This window comes from Varanus komodoensis, unplaced genomic scaffold (genome assembly GCF_004798865.1).
Source record: "Varanus komodoensis strain SLA01 unplaced genomic scaffold, ASM479886v1 scaffold52, whole genome shotgun sequence".
Lineage (NCBI taxonomy): Eukaryota > Metazoa > Chordata > Lepidosauria > Squamata > Varanidae > Varanus > Varanus komodoensis.
Genome location: NW_025336114.1, coordinates 4,289,775 through 4,315,945, shown reverse-complemented (window position 1 = coordinate 4,315,945; position 26,171 = coordinate 4,289,775). Strand labels below are relative to the sequence as shown.

At 38.3% G+C, this 26,171-nt stretch overlaps 1 protein-coding gene and 1 long non-coding RNA gene across 4 annotated transcripts in view; one reads left to right on the top strand and one right to left on the bottom strand.

The window, feature by feature from the left end:
- Positions 1–21,451, top strand: part of KDM5B (lysine demethylase 5B) — a 73,379-nt gene extending 51,928 nt beyond the window's left edge. For all 3 annotated transcript variants that reach the window (XM_044447654.1, XM_044447653.1, XM_044447652.1), the window contains 15 exons: positions 2,056–2,175; positions 3,299–3,493; positions 4,443–4,624; positions 5,529–5,653; positions 5,875–6,025; positions 8,994–9,108; positions 10,984–11,339; positions 13,660–13,798; positions 14,190–14,369; positions 14,724–14,882; positions 15,306–15,791; positions 18,538–18,649; positions 18,849–19,003; positions 19,601–19,915; positions 20,612–21,451. In XM_044447654.1, coding sequence (XP_044303589.1) covers positions 2,056–2,175; positions 3,299–3,493; positions 4,443–4,624; positions 5,529–5,653; positions 5,875–6,025; positions 8,994–9,108; positions 10,984–11,339; positions 13,660–13,798; positions 14,190–14,369; positions 14,724–14,882; positions 15,306–15,791; positions 18,538–18,649; positions 18,849–19,003; positions 19,601–19,915; positions 20,612–20,749 — 2,928 coding nt within the window. In that variant the 3' untranslated portion in view covers positions 20,750–21,451. The remainder of the gene's footprint in view (positions 1–2,055; positions 2,176–3,298; positions 3,494–4,442; positions 4,625–5,528; positions 5,654–5,874; positions 6,026–8,993; positions 9,109–10,983; positions 11,340–13,659; positions 13,799–14,189; positions 14,370–14,723; positions 14,883–15,305; positions 15,792–18,537; positions 18,650–18,848; positions 19,004–19,600; positions 19,916–20,611) is intronic.
- LOC123032034 lies at positions 1,021–26,069 on the bottom strand. The gene is made up of 4 exons (XR_006416436.1): positions 25,967–26,069; positions 12,417–12,484; positions 1,841–1,998; positions 1,021–1,139 (listed from the first exon to the last, which is right to left on the bottom strand). It is a non-coding gene; the product is annotated as an uncharacterized LOC123032034 (long non-coding RNA).
- Between the last annotated feature and the right edge of the window lie 102 nt (positions 26,070–26,171).

Genomic DNA, 26,171 nt, shown 5'->3' with positions numbered 1-26,171 from the left:
TTTGCACACAGAAATAGTTGTGATATGTCTATATACTGGTGCAAAGAGTCATATTGCTTCATATGATTTAGTTGATTTGAAAACGAGCAAAAATAGTAAGTTGATTTGCTATTCAGAGCTGCTACTTCTTCAAAAGTAATGCACCTGAAAGTATAGTGAGGAAAGTATAGTAGATCCTTCTGTTGCACGTGGCTTGCTTCCTGTGCAAATCTTAATTGTAGTAAAAGTCTGTTATTATAGGGCTGCTTCTCATGTAACAATGTTAATTTCACAGGAGTTCTTGGGAGTAATTTCTGTGATGGTCTATATGTGCCATTTTTGTTGCTATGTGCCACCAATTTGTCTCATAGTGACCCTATGAATGATGCCCTCCAAAATGTCCTGTCCTTGACAGTCCTGCTTAGGTCTTGTAAATTCAAGGCTGTGGCTTCCTTTATGAATTGAGCCGTCTCATATTTGCTCTTCTTCTTTGTCTTCTGCCTTCAACTTAGCCTAGCATGATTGTCTTCTCCAGTGAGTTTTACCTTTTCTTGATGTGCTCAACAACTGACTCGGTTTCATTATTTTTGCTTCTAGGAAAAGTTTCAGCTTGATTTGATCTAGGACTCACTTGTTTGTCTTTCTGTGTATCCAGGATATTCACAAAGTCTCTTCTAGCACCTTATTTTGAATACATCTTATTTTCTTCCTGTCATCTTTCTTCACTGTTTAACTTTCATATCCATTCATAGTGATCAGGAATACAATGGGGTGGAGGATCTTGGCATTGGTCTCCAGTGAAACATCCTTACACTTGATGAACTTTTCTAGTACCTTCGTTGTTGCCCTTCCAAGTCTCAATCTTCTTCAGATTCCCTGGCTGCATGTCCATTTGAGTTGATGATTGAGTCAGGGTATTCAAAATCTTTCACAATTTTGATTTCTTTGTTGTTAACAGTAAAGTTCTGTAGTCGTGACTATTGTTTCCTTGATGTTCAGCTGCGGTCCTGCTTTTGCACTTCTTTCACTTCCATTAGGAGTCATTTCAGTTCATTGCTGCTTTCTGCAACTAATACAGTGCTTTTAGCATATCTTATTAATGGATCTTCCACCAATTTTCATTCCTTCCTTTGATCAGTCTTTATGATATATTCTGCATACTGATTGAACACAGAGGGAGATAAAATACATTCTTGTTAATCAGAAGCTTGATTTTAAATCTTGAGCTTAATTTTCCCAATTAAAAAACTTGACATACTTGCACAAATGCAGTATGACCAGTGAATTTCTAAAGTTAGAGGGGGTGGGCTTCTAACTCCCTTAAATGTGAAATTCATAGACTGCTTTGACTTCTGCACTAATTTGGGTGGAGCAACACTAGATTAAACAGCCACTGAATTACCTCCAGGCCCAGTTCCATGTTTTTGGAGACAGGCCTCTGGTGTTGATGGGGCATCATATAATACAGGGTATAAGATACCTTGGGACAAGATGAAATGCTGCACTCAGGACACAGCCTGCCCTCTCTCAGGATGAACATACCACTGTGATGGTTTCTGTTCTTATACCCTCAACCTAAATGCAAGCTTATGTCCAGGGAGCAACCTCTTCCCACTGAGAGGTCAGAGTATCCGATGACACTTGTTATCTGGCCCCACTATAGGTCAGATGCTAGTGAGGCGACTGAATCAATGGGCTTGTTAGCATTGATGTATCTTAATAACTAGCTCATACTGTAAACATTTATAACTGATGATGAAGATAACAGTCATAGGTAGCTTTTAAAGAAGGATCAAATAATTCCTAGAAGTTAGGGCTGTCATTATCTATCAGTTGTCAGAATGAAATGAGTGCATCATACCTGTGGATACCAAATGTTGAGGAAACCAGTAAAGCAGGGAAGTTTCCTTTGTGCTCTGCTTACGAGCCTCCAGGCAACGTACTGTTGGTCAGTGTTGAAACACATATGCTAAACTATGTGGACTTGTCATCTAATGTAGGCAGGCTGCTCTTGTGTTCCTAAAAACAAAGGCTAGCAATCTTAATTTCTTACATACTGGCTTTGTTTTCTTCTAGATTTACCGAACCAACCAATGTGCTGGTGAATTTGTGATTACATTTCCGAGAGCCTACCATAGTGGTTTTAATCAAGGTTTCAACTTTGCTGAAGCTGTAAATTTCTGTACTGTCGATTGGGTATGTTTTATATGTTATGAACATTTTACTGGAGAATACAATCTTTGTTTTGTTTAACCTAGAAAACACTTTCAGGAATGTGTGTCAACTCAAAATGTGGATTGTTTTATTTACTATATGAAATGCACCTCATCCACTAAAGAAGCTAAGCCCAGAGATAAATGTTTTCTGATTTCAGAGTTTTTTAAAAACGGAAATCAGATTTTAGAGATCTCTCATATTATGTAAAAGCTTCCTCACCTAAGCTTAAAAAATGGATTCCATTCTAAACATACACAAATTTTATAGTCGTCATTGTCAACCATTAAGTCATGTCTGACCCTTGGCCACTCTATGAATTAGTGCTTTCCATGATTCCCTGTCTTGCCCTGCTTCCTTCAAGACTGCTGTGTCCATCCCCATGTTTATCTTTATGGTGTCCAGCTTTGACAAATTTTATATTTTGTATATATTTTATATTTACATTTTCCTGAGCCAATGTTCTGCAGAAGGATTTTATTGCACATATGAAATCCATGTAAACCACATGGATTTCTCACAGAACATGTAAAACTAATCTAATTGCAGTGAATAGTTGAGACCTTTGTACAGGTGGAAATACACTGCAAAGTTTCTGGTTATAATTACATGCTTCAAAATTGCATTTATTTATTTTAAAAAATTTGTATCCCACCCTTTACACTGTCTCAGGATGGCAATAACATAAATAAGACACAGCATCACAATAATACATAATTTAAAAAAAAAACAATGCTAAATTTTAAAATGCTAGGAAAATAAAAAGGGTTTGGCCTGGTGCTGAAATGAAAAAAGTGTTGGTGCCAGGCACAACTCTCTGAAGAGCCCATTCCATAGCCAGGGTGCTGCTGCAAAGAAGGCCCTTCTCCAGGTAACCACTCTTCTGATCTCCGTCAAAGAAGGTCTCCTGAAGGGAGGACCTGTGCTCCAGATCTTAGGGTCCAGGCAGGTATATAGCATTGTGTAGTCCTTTAAAGTTGAATTCTTTTTTGCAGGAGTAAAGTGAGCTGCATTTTTAACAGTCATTTGCAAGAACCTGTAACTTTAATCCCCCCATTCTCTTACAGAACAATAAGAAACTTTCATTTTCTGTCTTTCTTTAAAGTTGCCATTGGGTCGCCAGTGTGTGGAGCACTATCGCTTATTAAACCGGTATTGTGTGTTTTCTCATGATGAGATGATATGTAGAATGGCTGCCAAAGCAGAGACACTTGATGTAGTGGTAGCTTCTACTGTTGAGAAAGATATGGCTATTATGATTGAAGATGAAAAGGCTTTACGGGAGGCTGTGTGTAAACTGGTAAGCTTTTTTTGAACTTGAGTAATGGGATACTTTTTAAACACTTCATTTTACGAAGAACTATGTATCTGAATGTCCTGTACTCCTAACCAGACTGGGGTCTTACATAATATTAGATGATGATGATGATGACGACAACAACAATGACATTGTATTTATATCTTTTTCCTTCTTGTGAGGAACCAAAGCTAGCATACATAGCTCTGTTTTATCCTCACAACTACAACCCTGTGAGGAAGGTTAGGCTGAGAGTGAATGACTAGCCCAAAATCACCCAGTGAACTTCACGGCTGAATGGGAACTAGAACCTGCATCTCCCAGGTCCACTTTCCAACACTCTAACCAATACAATACTCTGACTAGTTTTCCATATGTGGAAGAGTAACAAAATTTAGCCATCAAAACATTTTTTCTTCTTCTTTATTGTTTATTTTGAGCTTTTGGTGAAGTAGTTACCTTTTTAGATAGCTATTTGATTGATGCCCTTGTGTTAGGAACAGTTGATTCAAAATGCAACTGTTCAAAATGCATTTTTAATATGGAACTTGATCATGCCTGATTTTATCTGGGTGGCACCTCGTGACATCAGTGGAAACTACATGTGTGGATAGGTTTGTTAACTATCCTGTTAAACATATGTTGCCTGCAGGCATCAATGTACCCCCTAAAACTGGTGCCCAGAAAGTTACTCTAGTTTTTATAATTTTTATTTTAAAAATTATATGTTCTTATTGGCAGCTTGGATTACTTCAAAGTGTAGTAGAAACCTCTAGTTTAATTTCCTGGTAATGCCTCTGGGCAGATTATTTGTCCTTTGTGACTAGCCATGCCCACCAATGGCAGCCATTTTATGGTTGTGTACAGGACAGTTTCTCAAATGTCCAATGTGTCTACAGCTCCAAAAGTTTCCTACCTCTGTTATAAAATGACTTGTTTGTTTTTTTTACAGGGAGTTACTGAATCAGAGAGAATTAATTTGGAAATCTTGCCTGATGATGAACGACAGTGCATAAAATGTAAAACCACTTGCTATATGTCTGCAGTCTACTGTTCTTGTAACCCTGACTTGCTGGTATGCCTATATCATGTAGAGGATCTCTGTACATGTCCTACTTACCAATATAAAATGGGGTAAGCTTTTGTTATATTCGGACAAGTAGAAATATTTCTAAATAAGTATGTATTCTATAGCTTTTTCTGACTTCCAGATGCCCAATGTTATGTCTGATATGTAATAGAAATTCTGAACACCTGAAAGGTGAAATCCTGTTGAGATATCCATGAAACTTATGGGTCCCAAGTACAGAACTAGGGGATTAGTAGAGGTGGTATTTGTTTCCCTGTTCATATTGCTTTGCAGTTTTGAGAGATCGACTTTTTCACCTGGCAAACTAGAATGTCTTGGAGTGGGGGGGGGGATGGAACAGCTGCAGGATACCTAGTAGCCTGGCCACCCCAGTTCCCTTCCCTCCTCACATCCTCCATGCTTCCTTTAATCCCTCTGAGAACCCTTTTCCAGCTCTGTAAAAAAGCTGGCACATTTTCTATTCTGGCTGCAAGGCAGTGGAGGAGGGGAGTCAGAGCTCTAGTTCTCAACACCATGGTCAAAGTGGTATTTCTGACCTCAGAGCTGGGAATCCTAAGGACCCTAAAGAATGTCTAGGGGCTATAAAGTCAATTAGAATATTTTAGAAGATTAAACAAAGTTTGTCTACCAACTTCCCATAGTGAATAAATTAATTTTGAAATATAATAATAGAGCAGAACTGTTCCTAGGATGAAGGGGTGCTGTGGGTGTGTTTCGTGTTCAGGGGCAGTGATAGGCCTTCTCTCTGAATTTTCCATTTTAGCAGGCTCTGTTTTGGCCTTGGCCTTTTCCTAGTTTCTGACATGTATTAATAAAAGTTGTTTGGAGTTCACAGCTGGATTGGAAAATTTTCACAGCAATGCCATTTACTATTCAAGCAATGCCAGAATATTTCACTTGGAATGTCAAAGCTGTAAATAAATTGTTTGAATTCTGTACTATTTCCAGATATCGATATACAATAGATGAACTTTACCCAATGATGAATGCACTTAAATTGCGGGCAGAATCCTACAATGAATGGGCTTCTAATGTCAATGAAGCTTTGGAAGCGAAACTTAATAATAAAAGAAGTATGTATCTGTTAACTTCTGTTTTGTATTATAACACAACATTATCAAATTAATAGCATGTTTGCTCAGCATTAGAACTTATGCCCAAGTCAGTGTACTTTAAATTTGAACTGGATAAAGCAGGGCAACCTCATATGAAAGTGCAGGAATTTGTAATAAAAATAGATCCAGAATGGTGTGCTGTATTATTTTATTTACCAAAAATTGTTACTTTCCTACAGGTCTCATGAGTTTCAAAGCTTTAATTGAAGAATCTGAAATGAAGAAGTTTCCAGATAATGACTTACTGCGGCATCTCCGTTTAGTGACACAGGATGCAGAAAAATGTGCTTCAGTTGCACAGCAGCTGCTTAATGGCAAAAGACAAACCAGGTATATTTTCTATGTGTTTTAGATTTGAATTCCTCTAGAGTTCATTAAGTTCATTAAGAAACCCCATTATGCCTCTCAGTTTTCTCTAAGTGTTGAAATAGATTTTCCTGCAAAAAGAATGCCTATATACAAAAATCTAGCATAATATGCTAAAAAGGCTATGCTGAGTTACCTACATTTGTTTGGTCATGTTTAAGTGTTTTTTTAATACAGCTATCTATATTACAGGGAGGAATGTCTGCAGGAATAGAGTGTAATTTTCTTGGGTTCCTTTTAGTTCTGGAAATTGCACCAGGGAAGGCTGAAGCTAAAAAGAAACAATGACAATTAAATAACTGACACTGAAGAAAATCTTACAATTTATTTAGAAAAGTACTCCAGTTTTTAATTTTTGCACTTCTGTGTTTCAAGTGAAACAGCTATTTTTCAGAGGCAGTAGTCACTTGTTTCCTGAATGTGGAATTTCTTGAGGAGAGTAGTTTCTCTCTTTCCAGAGGGAGACAAGAAATGTTTGTTGTATCTCAGAAAGAATCATTACACTTGAAAAAGTATTGTGCATAATGTTGAAAACTGAACACCTCAATGACTACCAATTTATTACAGCATTAGCTTTTATGGATAAGATCCTACTTCATCAGATTGCATACAGAATTATCTGTATGTGTCTATCTGTACATGTATGTGCAAACACACACACACACACACAGAAACACAGAGAGTATTTGTATGGGACCATGTGGAATTGTACACAGTGAGGCCAGAAGGAAATTAAATTCTTAAAGCAAGACATAGTTACATTTTTAACAACAATTCACAAACAATTTAGGCAATACATAGTACATTTAATATGAAGAAACACTCCCTCAGAAAATTGGAGCGAGCAGTGATATGGCCAAGTTTATGATGAACTTATAAATGAGCTAAAAAGACACAGAAAAGGGTAACCAGAATACTCAAGGTTTTAGAGCAGCTTTCCTACAAGGAAAGGTTTGTCATCTCTGTGCAGTCACAAACATGAATTCCATACCAGAGCAAAAGCTACTTGGAAAACTTGTAAAGCCAGAGAAAAGTTTGGTGGGTTCCCAACCCACCTCCTGGACACACTGTAAAGAAAGCATAGTTTCTTTGCTACTCAGGTCCCTTTTGACTGCCTTAACAGGTGCATCAAACAATGCCTATTACCTAGAAAAAATAAATACACTTTAAGTTTGTTGTTTTTTCTGTCTTTCTGTTCTTGTTTTCATTCTGCACATTTTACTGTTTTATTCTTAAAATTGCTTTTTTTCTTAAACACCTTTGAAATGTGAATGTGAGACAGCTTTTTTTTTATCAGTGTACCTCTTCTGGTCAGACATTGTCTTCATTTTGCCTCTTGTTTTTGGATGAGACATAGGTTATGGACTCATGCCACTGCTGTTAGGCCTTTACATGGGAATGCTGAAGAAAGAAAAGCTTCATGCTTGCAAGCTCTTCTTTGGGAGAAGGTGCTTGAGACCATGGATTGCTGTTTCTCCACACTGAAGGCCTCTATGCTCTGTTCCATATTACCTCCTTCCATTGCTTTATTGATAGATGAGCTGGTTGAAGGAGTACGCATTTTCTCTAACACTGATATTGGTATAGGACTTAGATACTTTTGTTGTCTGAGTTGAAGAATAAAATTAAGGAACAACAGTCAGAGAGAGCTGTTGTGCTGCTATCTTGTTTGTGGGCTTCTCATTGTCATTTGGTTAGCCATTATGAAAAACAGGCTGCTTAGACTGGATAGGTCCTTGGTCTGATCCAGCACTTTGGAATGATTGAGAATAGTTCCTGGCCTCCCTCTATGTGACAACTTTCCAAGTACTTGAAAAGTACTATCATATCTCTCCTCATTCTTGTCTTCTTAAGAATCAAAAATCCAGATACGGCACAGTCACTTTTCTCTAGAGTTCCTATAACTGCCCTTTGTCCATTAGGTCTTCACTGTTGGTTAGAATTAAGTCAAGGATAGCCATTCTTCTAGTTCCCTTTTCTATTTTCTGTAGGGGAAAGTTTTCAGCAATATGTTTTAGAAATTTCTTGGAGGGACCATGTTTGGCAAAATAAAAATTTGTCTCTTAACAGATAACAGGGAAATTGGAGGTCTCCCATAACTACTACACTATGCCTTCTTGAAACATTTGCAATTTGCTTTTCATCCTCATCTTCTCCTTGACTGGATGGTCAGTAATTTACTCCAACCATCATGTTCTTTTTATTCCTTGCTCCATTTATATCAATCCAGATGCTCTCTATAGGACTACTAAGCTTGTTTCCCATATGCATTAGTGCACATGCTTTATAGTCTGGCTTTTTTCCTACATTTTTGGAAGACTTATTACTAGGCACTGTTAGAGCTGTTCTTTCTGTTGTGGGGCATAAGCCTTTGTCTGTTGTTATGCTGAGGTGTACTTCGGCTTCCTCAGTAGGATTCATTTTAAACTTTGTCAAACAGAGCCATTTTGATGTTTTTACGCTTCAGCACCTTGTAGGATTTGGCCTTGTATTTTATTTTATTTTTGGTCTGGATGCTGCCTTTTTCCTTCAGGTCACTAAAAGGAATTACAAGGGAGTCATTTCCACTGTGGCTTCACGGAAGCCACTGCTAGCATCTCCCATTTCTATTTCACATTTCCTGGCCATCACAATGGAGGTGATGAAGCTGACCACAGACAGCCTGATGTCCACAGTCTGTAACAACCTGGAGCTGGCCTTGCTAGACATTCTTTAACAGCTGGTTTGAGTGTGATAAGGTTTTATTTGGTCATTTATGTGAAGGTTAAATAAGAGTTAGAAAAGTACTGACAAAAGTTATCCATGCTAGCTTATTGAAGGGCAGAGAAAACCCTCAAATACATTCTTTCAGTTTACTACAGATTATACAAATAATTGAAATTTGGGATTGTAAAAATTTTAGTAGTATATGAGCATGTCTGTGTAATTACAGATATCGGTCTGGAGGAGGAAAATCTCAAAATCAGCTTACTGTAAATGAACTCCGGTTATTTGTTAGACAGCTCTATGCTTTGCCATGTGTCCTCAGTCAAACAACGTTGCTGAAGGTAATTCAGAGCACTTGGAGGTGGAAGGGTTGTTTGTTGTTGTTGTTGATATTGTTTTTCGATAAAAAGAGCTTTTTAGATTTCCAAATATTAAAGAATTTGGATAGAGAAATGGATGTCACTGTGGTTCTGTTTGGTGAGAAAATTGCTCATAACTGTGGTGTAATGGTTAACAGTGCAGGACTGGGACTCAGGGGATTGGGGTTGTAGTTCCTGCTCAGCCATAGAGCCATCTGGGTGACTTTGGGCCAGTCACAAACCTACCTCACAGGGTTGTTATTGTGGGGATAAGATGGAGAACAGGAGAAGAATGATCTTAAGCCACTTTGAGTTCTTTAAAAGAAAAAAGTGGGATACAACTCAAATACCTATAAAAAGTGAGAAAACAATCTAATCCTAGATGTATTTCCTCAAAAGTTAATTCACTAGAATATACATCCTAGAAGCATTAATAGAATTTCAGACTAACATGTATGAAAAGGTTTCTGTACTTATGTTACTGATAGTTAGTATTGGTGCTGATAAATTAAAATACAGGCCTTAGTTCTGTGCATTGATTGAAGGTTTTGAAAAAGCATGCAGGCAGGAGCACCTTGGGCCACATCAGGTTGGCCAGCTAGAAGTGCACTTTGGCACCTCCCTGCACTTTGGCATCAAATACAATGAGAATATTTCTTCTTTTGTTTATGTATAAATTTGAGTTCAGTTAAGCCTAGCACAATGGTAAGAATATACACCCACGCCTTGTCAAAAGATCCTGTTTAGCCTTGTCAAAAACCCAGTTTTAAGAGAAACCCTTACAGCTGCCATAAATGGAGTAGGCTGCACTTTTCTAAGCATCTAGGGAGGAAAAGATGAAGGACAGTGAAAATAATTCAGCTTCATATTAAAACTTAAGAGGATCCTTCTGCAAAATGGGTGATTTCACAAGTAAGTATCTTCTCGAACCTTTGCTTTGTGCTTGACAGCTCACTGTTTAAAAGCTGTCAAGTGAAACAAAGCAATATGATTGAAGTCCAGCTTTGTCAATGCCCATAGTTGCTTGCTGCTGCTTTGGCAACAGGCACTTACCAAGATATTGACCAGGCAAGGCTTCAAGTCTTAAGTGCTTCAAGTTGTGCATTTGCACAGCTCCAAATCCTGATTGCCCCTGAATTTCTTTTAAAACGTTAGTGAAAGCATTGCGTATATTTCATTGTGTATGCTTCAGAACACAAAAGAAGATGGTAAACAGGAATTGCTGCTTCAGTTTGCCACATGGGCACTTTGGAGGGGTTGTCACAGGCTGTCCCTGCAGAGATTGAGAAAAACAATTTCTGAAAAAACTGCAGTGTGGGGAAGCTGGAGCAACTGCAAAAGCAGTCACAATTGCAGTGGGGACAACAAACCAAGGATGGCCACTCCACAAAGTGCCAGTTTAGGCACTTGGTGCAGGGGCTGTCACTGGCAGTGACCTGGGTGAGTTCAGTGAAAGTAGTAAGGGAGTTCTGCTCCTCTTGCTGAGTAGCTCACTTGCTGTTTTGCACAATCAGTATAGGGAGAGTTGCTGGGGTTTGGATGACACAACCATTCAGTGTGGATCAAACCACCTCTAAAACAAGCCATGGGTTGGCAGGGTGGATTGTTGCTGCAAAACAAACCACTCTGGAGGAATCAGTCTAGATTCACACAACACAACAACCCACCACAGCAAATCACTGACAGTGGGTTGTCATTCATGTGAACCCAGTTATAAAAATTAATAGAGTTGCCAGCTGCTGGTTGTGCATGTGTTACAAAGCTTCAATTCTGGTGTGGGAGTTTTCTGGTGCAGAAAGCTTCAATTCTGGTGTGAGAGTTTTCAGGTTTTGATGTACTTTACTGTTTCAATTTCAGGATCTACTTAATCGTGTGGAAGACTTCCAGAAGTATAGCCAAAAACTTCTCTCTGAAGAAATTCCCAGTGCTTCAGAACTACAGGAACTCTTGGATGTCAGTTTTGACTTTGATGTTGATCTTCCTCAGTTAGGTGAATTACGGATACGCCTAGAACAAGCACGTTGGCTAGAAGATGTACAGCAGGTTTGCTTGGATCAACATTCTCTCACGCTGGATGATATGAGAAGACTCATAGATTCTGGAGTTGGATTAGCTCCTCATTCTGCAGTTGAGAAAGCAATGGCTAGATTGCAAGAACTCTTAACAGTATCTGAACACTGGGATGACAAAGCTAGAACCCTGATAAAAGCCAGGTAGAAGCTGACTCTTTTTCTTTCAAAACAAATGCAGTTACTGTTTAATGTTTTCAGATAATAAATGTATTTTTCAGCTTGCACAAAAAATTAGGCAAAAGATGGTGTATATACTAGTATGTGCTCAGAAAACAAAATAAGATTATACTTTTGATTACAGAAAAAGTTGATTTTTTCATTTTTAATACTTCAGTATATCATTTATTTCTTCATTCTTTTTGTTAAGATACTTTAAAGCAATCATTATTACTAAATATGGATGGTGGTTGTGGTAGAATTAAGTTTTAATTAAGTCAAGTGTACACATTGCCTTATATTTTCATAGGCATACATAGACAAGTACCTGCTCCCAAAGAGCGTACAAAGTAAGATCAACAAAGAAAGGTAGGGAAAACAACGCAAAAGGTGCAAAATTGTCAGAGAGCTGGAGCAGCCCCCACAAAAGAAAGGTTACGATATTTTGGTAGTTTACTTAGGCAAAAAAAAAACATGATTGAGCAGTGTAAAATTATGCATGACATGAAGAAAGTAGACATACAAGTAATTATTCCCCTTCCATAATGACAGAACCCAAGCTAATTCAGTGAAACAAATAGTGAGAAATTCAGGATGGAAAAAAGGAAGTAAAGTGCATAATTACCATAGAATTTATTGTCACAAGTTGTGGTAGTTGCCACCAGCTCAGAACACTTTAAAAGGGATTACTGTGTAAGGTTATTTCATGGATGCTAAGGCTATCAGTCGCTACTAAATCCTTATGGCACTATTCTCCAGCATCAGAGGCAGCAAACCTCTGATTATCAGTTATTGACATTCAATAGGTTTAGATGTTCCCTAACAATAGAAATGGGCTAATGCCCTCATGCCCTGCTTGGGGAGTTTCTGTAAACTTCTGGCTGGGCTGCTGTGGGAGCTGAACTAGAGAGAACTTGAATTAAGAAATAGGATGCAGTTACATGCACTTAAACGTTAGTTACAAATGGGAATGATTTCTTATTAACAAAAAATTCTGTTACTTATTCAGGATAAGTTGAATAATACACACACACACACACATATAAGTTGAATAATACATACATTTTGTAGCCATATTTTCCATCTATGAAGTCCTAAATGCAGTCCTGTTAAGTTTTATTGAACAGAACCTGTCAGAAATAAAATTAAGAAAAACTGTTAAGAGAAATAGTTGAATGATAAAATGTTTCACGCCAAGCTGTTTCAAGTTATTTTATATACCATATGTACAGAGCAGGTATATGTAAAAGGACAGTTAAAATTCAGTAACCTTTTCCTGGAAATTGCTGCAATTACCTCTAAGAAAATTTATTTATTTATTTATTTATTAAAACATTTCTATGCCGCCCCTTGCCGAAGCCTCGGGGCGGCTCACATGTCTTCCATGTTACAATACAAGAACCTGCAGCTGCATGGTATGGAGATGATGGTGTACTATAACTTCTGTCACCCCCAATCAGCATAGCTAATTGCCAGTAATGATTGGTGTTGTAGTCCAGCAACATCTGGGGACTTAATGTTTGGAACAACAGCCATGCAAAAAGCCATTAGGATGCCATCTCTAATCCAACCTTGCCAATACCATTGTCACTGTATGCCATTTTGAAGAAAGTGGTAAAGTACAACACTAGCACTGTCATTCTTAATTTTTGTCTTCTGAGGGTACCCACTAGGAGCTCTAATGATTTGCAGTTGGAGATCAAATCCAGAATTTTCATACTTGCAACTTTCAAAATCATCTGCGTTCGGGGTGGTGGGGGGGAGCATTCAGCCCAGTTTTTAGTTCTGGAATAAACTGATTGCGGGGTGGGGTGGAGTTGGAAGGCTCCAAAGAGTTAATGTTCTGTACAAGGTTATTCCTTGCAGATAGAAAAATGGTATGCCAGCAAGGTTATCTTGATAACCTTTTGTTTTCATTTGTATGGAAGAAAATTTATTCATGTGATCTTCAGAGTTTAGCCTGAAGTGATACATCCCAGCCACTCCTTCAGTGGCTTGCCCTAAATTAATTAATTAATTAATTAAAAAGCATTTTTACTGTGTCCTTTGCCCAAGCCTCAGGACAGCTTACAAAGGCTTAATTGCACTGAGGAAGGCTTGCTTCTAGATTAGGATCTACTTGCAATAAATACAAGAATCTGAGTTATATATCAATTGGAGTTCCAGAATTCAAATTCATATGCTGACAACTTTTATGTGTTCATTACAATATATTTTTCAATTTTGGCAGATAGCAGTTTCACACTATTTGTTGATTAACAGTATGATACCACATTTTGACTAGGTATGTTTTATTTATTTTAAGACCACGACAGTCATTAAGTAATCTTGAAGCAGCAATGAAGGAGATAGAAGATATTCCTGCTTATCTTCCAAATGGCATAGCTCTAAAAGATGCTGTTAAAAAAGCCAAAGATTGGCTGCAGGAAGTAGAGGGTTTGCAGGTAGGAAAAACTTACCTATTCATTGCTATTAATATTCTTAGTTTGTTTTCACTTTAACTTCATTTGTTCCAGAGGGGTCTCTGGTGTTCAACAACTAGTAAAAATTACTAATGGTTGTGCAATTGTGTTTTCCCTCTTATGGGAGCCTTGCAACAATACAATTCAGTTACTGTACCATATTTTAGGGTTTAAGATGCAAACCTTGCAGGAACCAAGGAACATATTAGTGACAAAAACATTGCATCTATGTTCAGATGATTTTGCAGCTATAACAGATAGGATCTCCACTTGCATCTGGCACAAAATTTTTAATTCATCTATTTGTATATCTTCAATTTCATAGCATTTTTCTTCATTAAGGCATTTGTCTTTAATGTTTCTGCACCACTAGGCTGGTGGACGTGTGCCTGTGTTAGATACACTTGTGGAACTCGTCTCAAGAAGTCGTTCTATTCCAGTACATTTAGAATATTTGCCAAGACTAGAGTCATTAGTGGCTGAAGTCCAAGCTTGGAAAGAATGTGCAAGCAATACTTTTTTGACTGAGAGCTCTTCTTTTTCTCTTCTTGAGGTAAGCAGTGTTTGTTTGTTTGACTTCTGTCCTGCTGGTGGCTGTAAGATTTAAAGAGATTGATGTGCAAACTTCTATTTCTGGCATGTTTATCAGATCACTGATGAAAACTTAGAAGTTCCACCTACATCCTCCCAAACCTCCAAGAATGTTTTGCACTTTAAAAAGTATTGCTCCCCTTATTTTTGGTGGTGGTGATGGTGATGGTGTGGGCTTTATAGGTGAGAACTTATAGAATCAGTTTATTCTTTTTTTTAGTACAACAGATTAACATTGCTACTTTTCTAGAAATTTACATTTACCTGTGGAAGCATTATACCAGAACGAATTATGTTTGTTTTGACTTTTCATCAGGTGTTATGTCCAAGATGTGATATTGGAACATTGGGATTTAAAAGAAAAACAAAGAAGTTAAAAGAGCCTGTCTCAAGTGGAAAAAAGAAGAGCACTAAATTGGAGAGTTTGAGTGATTTGGAAAGGGCTTTATCTGAGAGTAAAGAAACTGTAGCTGCGGTATGTGTGTGTGTAAATATATGCTTAGCAGATTAATTTATTTCATGATTATTCCATTTTTGTATTCCCTCTAGTATGGAGGTGCAGTTGTAACACTTTTTTGTCTGGTATAGCTGTGTGTGTGTGTGTGTGTTTGTTTTCTCTCACAAATATATGTAAAATATCTGACTTCATGAGAGTTGAGATGGGGACAGGCACATCAGTTTCAAAAGGAGTATCTGTGAATACAATTGTTGGTCTACTTTCTGAAATCAAGCTTTCCTTGAAGAGTTAGAGATATATACAATTGAAGAAACTTGTTGTGAGCCGCCCCGAGGCTTCGGCAAGGGGCGGCATAGAAATGTTTTAATAAATAAATAAATAAATAAATAAAAACTTTTTTTCTCTGAAGAATTAAAATGTTTTCATATAATTTGCTTCCAGATGGCTGCACTTGGTGAAGCCCGTTTAAAGGAGATGGAAGCCCTGCATACTCTGAGAGCAACAAATGAAGAGAAAATCTTCTCTAATGAACAGGATATGGAGATTAAAGTTTGTCTCTGTCAGAGAGAGCCAGCAGCACCTATGATACAGTGTGAGCTATGCAGAGGGGTTTTCCATACCAGCTGTGTTTCAGTGCCCAGCACTTTGCAAGAACCTCGGGTGTGGCTCTGTCCTCAGTGCCACAGATCTGAAAAACCACCTTTAGAAAAGATTCTACCTTTACTGGCCTCCTTGCAACGTATTCGTGTGAGACTGCCTGAGGGAGATGCTTTACGCTATATGATAGAGAGAACTGTGAACTGGCAACACAGAGCACAGCAAATGTTATCCTCAGGGAATATAAAACTTATACAAGACAAAGTGGGCTCAGGGATACTGTACAGCAGATGGCAAACCATGGCAGGCCAATTGCAAGAGACTAGTAAGGTAAGATTCCAGTTACTTCCTGATGTGAGCTCACTAGGATAAGCTGAGCAACTTCCTTGGCACTGAGCAGTTTATATGTTTATCTCACCTCTGAACCAAATGCTAGTGCAGTAAATTATTAACACATTGCTCCCTAATTCTTAAGATTTGATTAATCTACATATTATTAGCTAAGGATCATCTAGTATGTTGGGTTGTGGATGTTCTTGTTCCTTCAGTAATGGACACCTGTCATCGATTTCAACCATCTCACTAAAATGTCACATAGAATGACATGAGTAATTTTCTCCTGGACCCCTGGTCTACTTGCCTAATTTGCTTGGATGTTACAGTGGGGCTCTTTTGCTTCAGGTACCTGGCCTTCTGGGTGCTCTTTGCTCAGCTGTTTGATGGTACAGTGGGTTTAGACAGACTTGGACCAAACTGAGTACTTTTCTTGGAGGAAATGAGCAAACCTTACAATTTGAATATGTATTCATGTGAAACCTGTGTAAAATGAAATCTCAAGAAGCTTAATAAGTGGGGAGGATGTGATGTCACAAAGCAAATCTGAGTGCAGGCATATTCCCAGGCATGTTCTTCATGGATGATGAAACTCTTGGCCCCCTGTTTCATATTCCTAACCTTTTGTGATAAAGCCTTTTGCCAACAAAGGAAAGGCATATCATGCATAACAATATAAAGAAATACCTTGCTCAATCAGGAAAAAACACACTGATTTACTTTAAAGACATACAGACTACACCATCATCTAAAAGAAGATTTTAGGATAGGATACACAAAGGTCAGGTTTTTATTACAATAGACATAAATGTACTAAAACTGATGGAAATAAAAACTGTGTCAGTCAGCTAAAAAAATTAAAATACCTGGAAAATAAATTTAACCTGATGCTAAAAAGAATACAACATTGATTCTGGGCATGCCTGTATCTCCTTTGTCACGTTCAAGAAATGCAGTAGCTAGAACAGGAGTGCAAATAGGATTAGTACTGAGAAAACTTGGAAACACCTACATGAGCTGTTAAATTCTGTGACTGATCATTATTGTCCTGTATGATCATTGACTGCCCTGGGATTATTTATTGTCATCTGCTCAGGAGACTCCCTTAGCTACACTTGTGGGATAGAAGTATATCTAGAAGCCGTGTCACAACTAAACATCTTGAGAAGGAACCATAGCAGCTGGAATGTTTAGAGTGCCAAGGTGTTTTGTTTTTTATCCATCTAATTTAGGATCCTTTCTCAGTGGCCAGTCATGCCTTTGCAAAACCTACAGTCAAGATATAAAGGCAATAGCTCTTCCCCAGTGTTGCAATTCCATCATTTGGTATTATTGGCCTGTGTATCTGAACATGGAGGTTCTTTTTAAGTTATGATTAATAGCTGTTGACTAGTTAATCATTACTATGTGACCTCTTCTCTTGACTAGTCCTTTTAAACTCATGTAAGCTAGGGATCATCATCATATTTCATGGCAGTGAATTCTATGCAAGTTATGATGTATTACATGAAGTAGTACTGCCAATTTCCCTGAGTGACTCAAAGTTCTAATATTAAAGAAAGATAGTAAATCAATTATTGCCATCTACTCTTAGAACAGAAGAGACAACTTACGATCCTCCAGATATTATGGCCTACAAGTCCTCTCACTATTGGCTATGCTGGCCAGGGAGCTTGTAGACCAAAATATCTAGAGGGCACCAAATTGTTCATCCCTACTACAGATCATATGCAATATTAGAAAACTTTCACGTTCCATTTTAGTCATTTTTTCTAAATTAAAAAGACCCAACTAGTAGTTTAGTAGGAAACAATTTGTTTGCCATTTCTTATACCTTCTTCCATTTCTATGACACTTTCAAAAAGATTAATCTACTCTGATGTGAATTTTTTTCACTACTGCTATACACTGAGTCGACATCTTTCAATTAGTAACTTATAACCCCAATTTATTTTTTCAAGTCGCAGCCAAATTAGTTCCCATCATTGATTTTTTGGTAGGACTTTTTTGCCCCTTTGTATATCACTTTAAACTTAAACCTCATTTATTTTTTTCCTGCATATTCCTCAGGGTTGATAAGTTTCTTTTGGAGTTCTTCACATTCTGGCTGCTTGAATTTCACTATACTCAGTAGCTTGGTTTCATGTGTAAAGTTACCTAGCAATAGTTTACCCCTGACTCCAGATGATTTACACATAAATTTAAGTATTTATATATCAAACTGTTATGGAAATAGTTTATTCCTACCTTTTGTTTCCTATTTATTTTACCAGTTACCAGTCAAAAAGTTATTCCATGACTATTAAGTTTGCTCTGGAGCTTTTGTAGGCATTCAGTAGATTAGAAAGATGATTGATAAATATGTTAAAAATAATATTTAGTAGCTAGCCTTGATTTACTAATTAACAGTTTTGTATAAATTTGAGGCAGGATTATTCTCCATGCTGATTATACTTAAGAATGGCTTGTTCTTCTTTATATTTAATAATTCTAGCTTTTATAATGCTCTTTCTCTTAAATTACTGGAGACAGAGATAAAGCTGGGCATTCTGCATTCCCCTGGCTTTCCTCTCAATTGTGTTCCTGCTGATCTGTCCACTTATGTGAAAAACACCCAGTTCCTTTTTAGAATTTGGATTCATGAAAAATAAGTTACATAACAGAACTTTCTAAAACTAAGGAATTGTGTTTAATACCCTGATCATTCAAATTCACATCATGTTGATTGCTTCTTTTTAATTAGGTTTCACAGACAATTGGTGCTACATCTTTCTCTTTGCCTCATGACTGGAATAACAGACCCATACATTTACACTCTCCTTTTTCTACAGGACAAAACTGTATTCCCCTACATGGTAAGGATGCTTTCTTTATTAGTGTTAATGAATATGAAATCCTATACATAAAATTAAGCAGTTTTGTTTATGCAGGCTCAGACAGACAGTGAGTGTGTAACAAAATTTTCCTTTGTTTTACATGTGTTTTGGAAAGAGAAATTCTAAAGCTATGTAACTGTCACACTGGAGGATCAGAATGTTGTGCTTGTCGTTGTAGCTTTAAGTGCAGAGCTGAATGAACTGATGATGGAAGCCCAGTTGCTACAAGTCTCGCTACCTGAAATACAAGAACTATATGAGATCTTATTCACAAAGCAGAGCTCCATTTCAAAACCAGAGCAGAAGCCATCAGTAGGACCAGCAAGTGAAAAGGTAGATATTTGGGGCTGAGGGTCCTTCTCTGGAATAATGAGGTCCTTCTCAGGAATAATATTTTGGGAGGAAAGGTTTGTTTATTTGCTTTAGTCTAAATGGAATCTTCTTTTCACCCAAAAGTACCCATGCACACATAAAGACATTCTCCATAATAGAATTTTTATTTTTTCCTTAGCATTGGTAATCACCAAGATATGATGCCAGTGTATGGCATCATAGAAATTCACCAGAATTGCTTCCCTGCACCCTTCTCAGCAATAGTATACTTCTGTCTCTGAACTGCTTGTGCCTTTAGAATATTGCAAAAATTCCATTGTATCATACAAATTTTGTGAGGCATTTTTAATCAACTTTCTTTCATTGAGCCCTTTAAGAAAGGACAAAATATATTTTTCAAGGTTTTTATGACCATATAACTTAAAAACTGCTTGAGCAATATAACGCACACATTACTTTCAACATTGTCCAAAGCTGAAATATTATGCTGTAGCTGTGCTTCTCATTTCAGTGCATACACATTCACTATTTAACAGACTGAAATATAAGAACTAGCTACATAAGTACTTAATGGTCTTATTTTAATGTTTCTTGCAGAATGATTGCCGAGGGAAAAGAGATGGTATTTGTTCTGTGGAAAAGAAACTGAAGAGGCGCTTTGAGAGAGGGGAATTCTGCAGTGAAATGAGAGCAAGAGTAAGGAAAATAACTCCCACGAAGAAAAAACTGAAATTAACTCAGTTGAAGGAGTTGAGTACTAGCAAGCTGGAAAGAGAGAAGCTGTTTGACATTCAGCGCTCTGGTGAAAGCCAGTTGCTTCTTTCAGACATGTCCTTTTCTGAACAGGAAGAGTCTGATGATGAAGATGCTATTTGTCCAGCTGTCAGCTGCCTGCAGCCTGAAGGTGATGAGGTAAATTATGGGAAAGAGCTATAGATGCAGGAATGGTATATACGAAATGCATGATGCAGAGTTAGAGAGGAACTTGTTGGTCATCAAGTCCAATTCTCTGCTTGATTCAGGGCATCTAGAACTACAGCATATACAGCAGATGACCTTTTCCATCTGAAGCTCCTCAAATCTTACCTGCCCTCAGGAGCATCAGGGGACAAGTGCCCTCCTCGAAAAGTGCTAACATGCCTCCCCTCTTCCACAAGCTAAACACACCCTCTTCCTTCAGCCCTGTATGTTCTACATTTTATGGGTATTAACTCCAATGCCTAAATTTTTCCTTTATACCTATGTGGATATATACATCTGACAGCTGTGCATTGCTGCACTTCATGCATCTAATACAGTGGATTATCCACTGTAACCATATGCCATAATAAATGATAGTTTTTAAGTTGCTTTGGAATGTTACTGCTTGATACAGTGGACTAATGTGACTATTCTTCTAAAAATCATATGATTTATGATCATGTCACTGATCATCCTTGTGCTCTCCTCTAATTCTGTTCCAACTTTACCACATCTTTCTTAAAGTGTGGTACCTAGAACTAGATGATAAGATAGCTAGGTATGTAGCTGTACAAAACTCATCAATGATCAGATATGTAAGTGGCATGTTATTTGTTCACTGAAGACTTGTCTGCTTTTTGTGTCTAGGTGGACTGGGTCCAGTGTGATGGCTGTTGCAACCAGTGGTTCCATCAAGTGTGTGTTGGTGTTTCTTCAGAGATGGCAGAAAAAGAAGATTATATTTGTGCAAGCTGTACTGGAAAAGATTCTCCATATCGAAAGTAGAATGCCTGTTGAGCATTCAGGACTCTAGAAGATGAGATATTTCTCCATAAAGCCACTGGGCTGGTTTTAGAGCCAAGTTGCAAATGGTGCTACTTCTATCCTCATGGGATCATTTTTCAGAACTTTAAACAATTTGACACTTTTGTATTTTTATCCTTTAAGCTGTTTGTGGTTATTGAGGTTTGAAATGCTGACTGTTTAGCCAGGGGTTTTCGCCAATTTGGAAGGCATCAAACATGCACCTTTTCATGTATAGCATTCAATTACCTCTTTGGAATTTACCAGCACACTTAATCAACTCTGTTGGGTGCAAAACACTGCACTAAGAATCCCCATAATTCCTCTTTTTGAAGAAATCCCTGTTTACTCTCCTGAACGTTTTTGAAAATTTTAGATTTCCCCCCTCCCCAAATTTCATTTGTAGACTAGGTTTATTTATCTGAGCAATAACTTCTGTGTCTGATTTCAGTGACTGGAATTATAATTCTGACAGCGTGTTGGTGCTTTTAGCATTGGTGAATGTACAGAAAGGAAATGTTTAGGTTCTAGTATCACTGATGGACTAGTGATGTAGAAGACAGGGAAGTTCTGTAAAGTAATGGCCACAGCTGTATTTTGGCTTTTTCTTCTTTTTTGGTAGCTTGTATCAAATGTTGCAGTTTATATTGTGGAATAAACCCTTGGTTATGTTACAAAATTAAATACTGGTGTCTTCACAGAAGTTGAATTGCAACCATTTCTCACCCTGATAAGTTTTATAGTGTGTGTTTTCATGCATTACATTTTAAAGCATTTCCAGACTAATTTTTCTTAATACTAGACAAATTAAATCTGTCTTGTAGGAAAAAACATCCCCTTAACTGGCAAGTAGGCATTCCCCCAGGCCAACTAAGCAGGAAGTCTTGACTAATTTAGTGGTGGTAGTGATGTTATGACACAATGTGTGGACAGGTAGTTAGCACACATCATTGCAGTCTGTTAACATTTTTTCATAGATACAGTAAAACCAAATCCAAAATGCTTTAAACAACCATCAGAAAATAATAATATAAAGAACAAAATTTCCAAAGCAAAAGAATAACCCCCTCACCTCAAGCCAAAGTGAATGCATAAGGAAACTTAAACCTTTATGAATAATGGGGAGAGAAAATTTCAGTGGAAGCTCTTTCTAAACAACCAAATGTTGTTTAAGCATCTACATTAAAATATCATTAAGAGTCTGTGGCTCAGTGGTACAGCATATGCTTTAGTAATGCAGAATGTCCTAGGCTCAATTCCCAGCATTCCAGCTAGGGTTGGAAAATTTGTGCCTGAAGAGAGCCACTGCCAGTCACTGTTTGACACTGAGCTCGATGAGCCAGCAGTCTGAACTAAGCACCTCCATAGTCTGTTGTTGTTTGTCCCTCCAACAAATCTCTGAAAGCTGGATTTGGATGACATGGCAAACCATGGCAAACTCTGCTATGGAACAAATATTCAGATGAGCAAGCAGAGCAATCATGGCTTAAATCAGCCATTCTGGACTGTGCTGATCATGCAAACTGGCTCAAGATTTAGGCAATTCCCTAATTGCAACTGGAAGGTTGTTCCTTGCTATATTTTTTTTGCAAGATTGCAAAGCTCATACTCAGCTACTTGCTGAATCAGGTGTATTAGAATGACTTCCATTTTTGTGCTGCCGCCTCATGGAATAATGTCACTCACTTCTCTAGTCCTCATTAGTGGACAGATTGTACAACCAGATTTTGTTCTTCCTGCAGTCTAGGAACAAGCAAACAGCCTGAAGCTCTTGACAGGTGTGAGAGAAGGACAAAGACGCTATTGTATTAGCTGCTCTGATCTGTGTCTGAGGCAAGAGGCAGAGATATATTTGCCAGCTCTAAAACATGTGAGGCACATTTTCTACATGCAGGAATCTTGGAACATTTGTTTTCAATTGTAGCATATTTTTCTTATGATCATAGGTGCAGGAGCCTATCCTTGATATGGGACACCCACCAAGGGCAAAAGGTTGAAGCCCCTACACTTCCCATTTATTTTTTAAAAATCATTCCTGCAATGTGGTGTTTCTTCTACTGTGACCTACAAATGGACTTCTTCCACAAATTCTACTTAACTTGAGAAAGCACAGCTCATCCACTTATATGAACTTAAGATTATAGTATTTGATACTACTTTTAAAGCAGTTCAACTCTTTGAAAACCCTGTTTGATGTACCCTGTCTCTTCAAACCAATAACTTTTCATTTCAGTCCATATTGCCTTAATTTTTTAAGCCTGCCTACAAAAGAAATGCATGTTTTTTGGGAAAAGGGACAACACTTTGCCTTGAGTTACTTCTTGGTGAGAAAGTCAGAGAAAAACTATTATCTGTAAGAAGAGGAGGTAGGTGAAAGGATGGCCAGTGTTACAGAATTTCATTCTGTTAGGCACTTAATTTGCTCCAAAGCATTTCATTAGGGAAAGGAAAACAAAAACTTGAACCTTAATTTTACACTGTGTCCACTACAAGATTCACACCCTACTTGAAGCTGGATCTTGAGGCCCTCTTACTACCTAGAGAACATCATAATGAAAATGGTATCTGAAAAAATTGCTTGAGCAGTTTTAGAGCACAAGGTGCTTATGTAACAAAAGTATGTTGTTTCACATTGCCGTGTTTAGTGCTCCTTTTGTTACTCCTGGTCTATACAAATCAGTGTCCTGTTTAATGTTTTCTTTTTTGAGAGTGGTTACACAAGAAAGCCAGTTAAGGAACCTTGTATTAAAATAGTGACAATAAAATTGGTGACACTTGGTAAAATACTTGCTAGAAATAATGCATCTGTGTTCGATGTTTGTAGGCACAGTTTTTGTCATTGTGTCATGACATAGACCTGACCACTTTCTGCTCATCAGATGCAAACTAGTATATTTAATTTTGACTATAGCCTAGCAAACTACTTTTGCTGAGAAAATGTGCTAGCCCACAAAGAATTCTATAGGACTGCTGTGTATTATTTAGCCCCTGCTCATGATCTGATATAACCATCTGTAGTGGAAACAGTAAAGTATAGGGTATGTTGGATTTGTAGAAAATGCACATCTTACCTATGCTGTTGCATGATAATTGAATCCATCCACAACTGCCTTACTTTAATAGCCTCTTCATGTACTTTAGCACTTCATCTCATCCTAATGTAATGAGGGGGATGGAGCTTAAAAAGTAGTTTTGCTGTAAAAGAGAAAATGCTGCTGCTGGAGGGGCCAGTTGTACCAATATTTATCTTTTCTTTCCTTGTCCAGCTACTTTTCCACCACTTAGGCAGGGCTTCTGGAATTGCTACATTTTTCCATTCTACAGCATAGTGATTACAATGAAGGGAAATTTCAAATGGTAAAGAATTTGGTACACTTATTTTAAAGTGGCAATTCAGGTCTACTGTTGAAATGGTGAGACATTGTTGCTATTCATCACTTTCCAAGCTAGCACAATTTGGGTAGCCCACCTAGAGACATAATGCTGTACAAAAGATGACAGAGTGGTAAGTATGAGTTACGTGTTTTTGTCTTTATTTCCAAGAAATATTTCTTCTGTAAAAGGCAAGCAGCCTTCCCTTTGACATTAACAGTGCTTCGGAGTCTCCTTGTTCCTTTAGCTGTAAGGGAAGACGGTTATGGTGACTTTTTGGGTAGCCTTCAGGCGTTTTGGATTACAACTCTGCACGTCTGTGACTACTGGTTGTGCTGTCTGAGCCTGATGGAGAATTGTAGTCCAAGACATCTGGAGGGCATTAGACTGAGGTGGCTGCTCTAAGATACATGATGTACCCCCTTTAGTCCTCTTCCAGTGTTTATATAGGCATAGTCTTTCAGCTAACCCGAGAAAGCAGCCCTGCCCAATCTAGCTTTCAGCTATAACTTACCCTCTGTACTATCAATGTAGTCTGAGCATAATGCCAGACTACAATGTGTCCCATAGGCTATCTGCCCAGTCTTTTACTATCAGTTCAAACAATGGCCAAGCTGCAGGTATCATTTCCCATTGTGATAACTCACCGCACAGTTCTTGAGGGTGCATGACATTTCAAAATACTTGCCCAGCACACACGTATTCATGTGCATCTGCTCCAGAAAAAATAAGTAGTGAAGTATTTACTTCCAAATCAGCTGAATGGTCTAATATTTGCAACACCCTCCCCACCTTGATACAGTTCTCCGAAGGCCAGGCTCCTTAGGAAATTGTGTCAAAGACATTGAATTTCCCGTCCCTGAATACACTGATTTACAGCTGCAGCCTTGGCAGTCACATTTCCTTTGGGTAGGTATTTCCTGCACCATTAATTTTATATAGTAGGCATAAATGTAATTGGAGATCAGACTTTTCCATATTGAATATCTGCCTTCTTGGAAGGAGATTTTGTAACCAAGACCTTATGAGAAAGACACAATAGTAATAGAATCACCAATAACATTCTTACCAGGGCCAGTCTTCTGAAGACTGGCTACCACCATACTCCTTTGCCACTGCTCTGTCTCTTGCTCTTTCTGTCTGCATCATGTTGGGGGCAAACTAATAGCCAGCCAAACTGTCTGAAGAGTTGTGTTGGCCAAAAAGTTGGCACAGATAGTTCGAGTAAGTGCCTAGACTCAAATGTCCACTTCTGAGGAGTTCTTCTTTAGAGCCTGGCATTGCGGGGAGGTAGGATGACCTGAAAATTGCTTGCAATACAGACAATCCGCAGGGTCATTCCTGTCTCCCAGAATGCCTGGTTCCAATAAAGAAACCTCCAGAACCTGACATGTGGGCCTGGCAGCCTATCTGAGAGTTGTGTCAGCCTTTTGAGAGTTCAGTCTTCTTGCAGAACAAGCAGCAGCAGCAATAATGATGTGGTATGTAAATAGGGTGGGAGACAGATGTGGCTGACAGGGCAGAGGAAGAGAAAGGCAGATGATAAGTATGCGGAGGGATGGTGGTGGCTGATGACAGCACATGTGCTTTCCTGCTTCAAGCAGCTTGAGAGTTTGTGCTGGCACTGATTCCTATCTCACACAATGCTTTACGCCATCTGAGACATGACAAGCGACCTCTTTGACCTCCCCTACCTTTTTTGTTGCTACATCAGCTGCAGCAGTTTGGGTGATCTTGCTCATCAATACTTAACTGAAGGGTCCTTCCACAAAGTGAGGCATTTTAGGAAAGGCAGCCTGTGTAACCAGCGCATTTGCCAGAACTCACCAGAGCTTTCCGGAGTGACTACCTAATACCTTGCTCAGCAGGGTTCTTCCTAAGAGTGAGGCAGTGGGCTCGAGGAGCACTCCGAAAGTGCTTTCCTACTGCAGTAAATGTTGCAATAAGCAAGCAACAGCCAACGAAATGTACGCAATGGAAAAAAGACTGTAATCCGCTTGCCATGCTCTACATCCGCCCGCCGTGTACGCCT